This window comes from Vombatus ursinus, unplaced genomic scaffold (genome assembly GCF_900497805.2).
Source record: "Vombatus ursinus unplaced genomic scaffold, bare-nosed wombat genome assembly UNPS02014786.1, whole genome shotgun sequence".
Lineage (NCBI taxonomy): Eukaryota > Metazoa > Chordata > Mammalia > Diprotodontia > Vombatidae > Vombatus > Vombatus ursinus.
The window spans coordinates 31,139,380-31,142,229 of record NW_020954564.1 but is presented as its reverse complement, the minus strand read 5'-3'; the positions used below and the strand labels follow the sequence as shown (position 1 = coordinate 31,142,229).

General features: G+C 39.2%; 1 protein-coding gene across 1 annotated transcript in view; it reads right to left on the bottom strand.

The window, feature by feature from the left end:
• Positions 1-440, bottom strand: part of LOC114047222 (mucin-5AC-like) — a 12,439-nt gene extending 11,999 nt beyond the window's left edge. Inside the window, exon 1 of the mRNA XM_027868015.1 lies at positions 51-440. Within this exon, the coding sequence (XP_027723816.1) occupies positions 51-440 (390 nt within the window). The remainder of the gene's footprint in view (positions 1-50) is intronic.
• Between the last annotated feature and the right edge of the window lie 2,410 nt (positions 441-2,850).

Sequence of the window (2,850 nt, the reverse complement as noted above, 5' to 3'; positions counted from 1 at the left end):
GCCTCTGTTGGGGCAGCTGTTGGCGCCTCTGTTGGGGCAGCTGTTGGTGCCTCTGTTGGGGCAGCTGTTGGCAACTCTGTTGGGGCAACTGTTGGTGCCTCTGTTGGGGCTGATGTTGGAGCTGATGTTGGGGCTTCCATTGGGGCAGCTGTTGGCAACTCTGTTGGGGCAACTGTTGGTGCCTCTGTTGGGGCAGCTGTTGGCGCCTCTGTTGGTGCTTTGGTTGTGGCTACTGGTCGACTTCTTGGCCTAAATATTGCATCTGTCACTGTTTTTATCACTTTTCCAACAAATGAGAAAATGTTTCCTAGAAATGATGAATATGCCTGAGCCACAGTTGCTTGTGATGACTGGCCAGACTCAGAGGTTTCCTGCTGGGCCAAGCTTGGTGTGAATAGGCCACCAAAGAGTATGAGGCCCAAAAGTAGAAGGACCTTCATGCCTGATATAAAAAGAGGAAATGAACACTTCAGATAATCTTTTAAATAAAGTTTGAAGGAAAAGTAAAATTTTCTTTCCGGACATAATTGTGATAGTTACTGTTATCTAAACATTCTCACTTTTTCTTCCCCTCAGAAAAAGGAAAATTTAAAGGCTAGTGAATAGGCAAGAGAAGAAATCTAACACTCCACTCCATGGTCTCTCCAGCTCAGGATACTTTTTTTCTTCTGGGTTCTGAAAATATGTGTTTGAAGGATTATGTGGGGCAGGATATTATTTCCACTTAGTGAGTCTTACATATGCTCAACTTGTGGGAACCCTGGAATTTATCTCAATTTTTCCTGAATCTTTATTTCTTGCTTCTAAAAATCTTTGAGATTAGTACTCTAAATGTTTGGTATTTGTGGTATAAGATACTACTTCTTTTGCTTTTTTTCCTAAAACTATATTTTGCAAATTTCCTGAGAGTCCCCTCAAGCATTCTAGGTACCTATCTCCTTTAGACCTTCTCTAGCTCCCCTGAGAGCACATTGTCCTCAGGTCTGTGTATCCAGAAATATGCATGCAGCCTAGTGTGGGGCAAAGAACATTGGAATGTTAGTTAGGAGACCTGGCTTCTAGCTCCAGCTCTGCTACTTAACTTGCTGTCTGTTCTATAATTCTAAGACTCCTTCCAGCTCTGATATTCATATTCTACTTACAAGGGCCCTTATAACTTTAATATTCTCTGATTCTCAAAGTAGACCCACTAAGGTCTTAGACAAGTGTCTGGAAAACCACAATATAGCCTATGTTTTTAGGTTTATTTCTTATAATACTCAGCAAGTAGTCAGGCTTTAATCAAAATAGTCAGTTGGGTGCCCTGAATAGACAATTTTGTAAAACATAAAATTTAGTTTATATTGGAAACAACTACATTGAGCCAATTCTAAACTCAGCAGCTTCATGATGTTTTGATTGGATATGTGATTTCACTATCAAGTAGATTTATAACACAGCTAGTAGTAATAGGGAGTTGCCTGTAGCCACTGAGAGGGTAAGTAACTTGTCCAGGGTCACATAGCCAGAATAGGTCAGAGGCAGGTCTTGAATTCAGGTGTTCCTGACTCCCAGGCTAGCTCTATGCAATTGTACCATGCTGTCTCTTTCCAAAATTTATCTGTACTATACAATGATTCAAATTCTCCATTTCAAAAATCAATGAATGTCTGAAGGGAGCCATAAAGACCCTCTAGTGGGAGAGGAAGGGAAGAAAAGGAAATAAGCATTTATATAAGACCTACTATGTGCCAGGCACTGTACTAAATATTTTATAAATATTATCTCATTTGATACTCACAACAACCCTGTGAGGTGAGTGTTATTACTATTCCTGTTTTACAACTGAGGAAGGTGAGGCAAACAGAGATTAAATGGCTTGCCTAAGGTCACACAGCTAGTAAGTGTCTGAGGCTGGATTTGAACTCAGTTCTTCTTGACTCCAGCCCCAGCACTCTATCCACTGTACCACCTGGCTTCTTGGTCTATAGTCTAACTACCTCCTTTTGCAGAGGAAGAAAAGGGCCCAGAAAGAAAACTGGAAAATACTGTGGCAGAAACTGGGCATAGATCAACATCTTACACCCTATACCAAGATAAAGTCAACATGGGTGCAGGATTTAGATATAAAGACTGATACTATAAGCAAACTAGGAGAGCAAAAAATAATTTACCCTTTCAGATCTATGGAAAAGGGAAGAATTTATGACCAAACAAGAGATAGGGAATATTATGAAATGCAACATGGATAATTTTGATTATATTAAATTGAAATTTTTTTTGTGCCAACAAAGCCAATGCATCCAAGATTAGGAGGGAAGCAGAAAACTGGGAAAGAATTTTTACAACCAATGTCTCTGATAAAGGCCACATTTCTCAAATATATAGAGAACTGAGTCAAATTTATAAGAATACAAGTCATTCCCCAAATGATAAATGGTCAAAGGATATAAACAGGCAGTTCTCAAAGGAAGAAATTAAAGCTGTCTATAGTTACATGAAAAAAATGTTCTAAATCACTATTGATTAGAGAAATGCAAATCCAAATGACTCTGAGATACCACATTACACCTATCAGATTGACTAACATGACAAAACAGGACAATGATAAATGTTGGAGATGTGAGAAAATTGGAACACTAATGCATTGTTGGTGGAGTCATGAACTGATCCAACCATTCTGGAAAGCAATTTGGAACAATAGCCAAAGGGCTATAAAATTGTGCATACCCTTTGACCCAACAATGCCACTTCTAGGTCTGTATCCCAAGGAGATCATAAAAGTGGGAAAAGGACTCACATGTAAGAAAAATATTGATAGCAACTCTTTTTGTTGTGGCAAAGAATTGGAAATTGAGGGGATGCCCATCA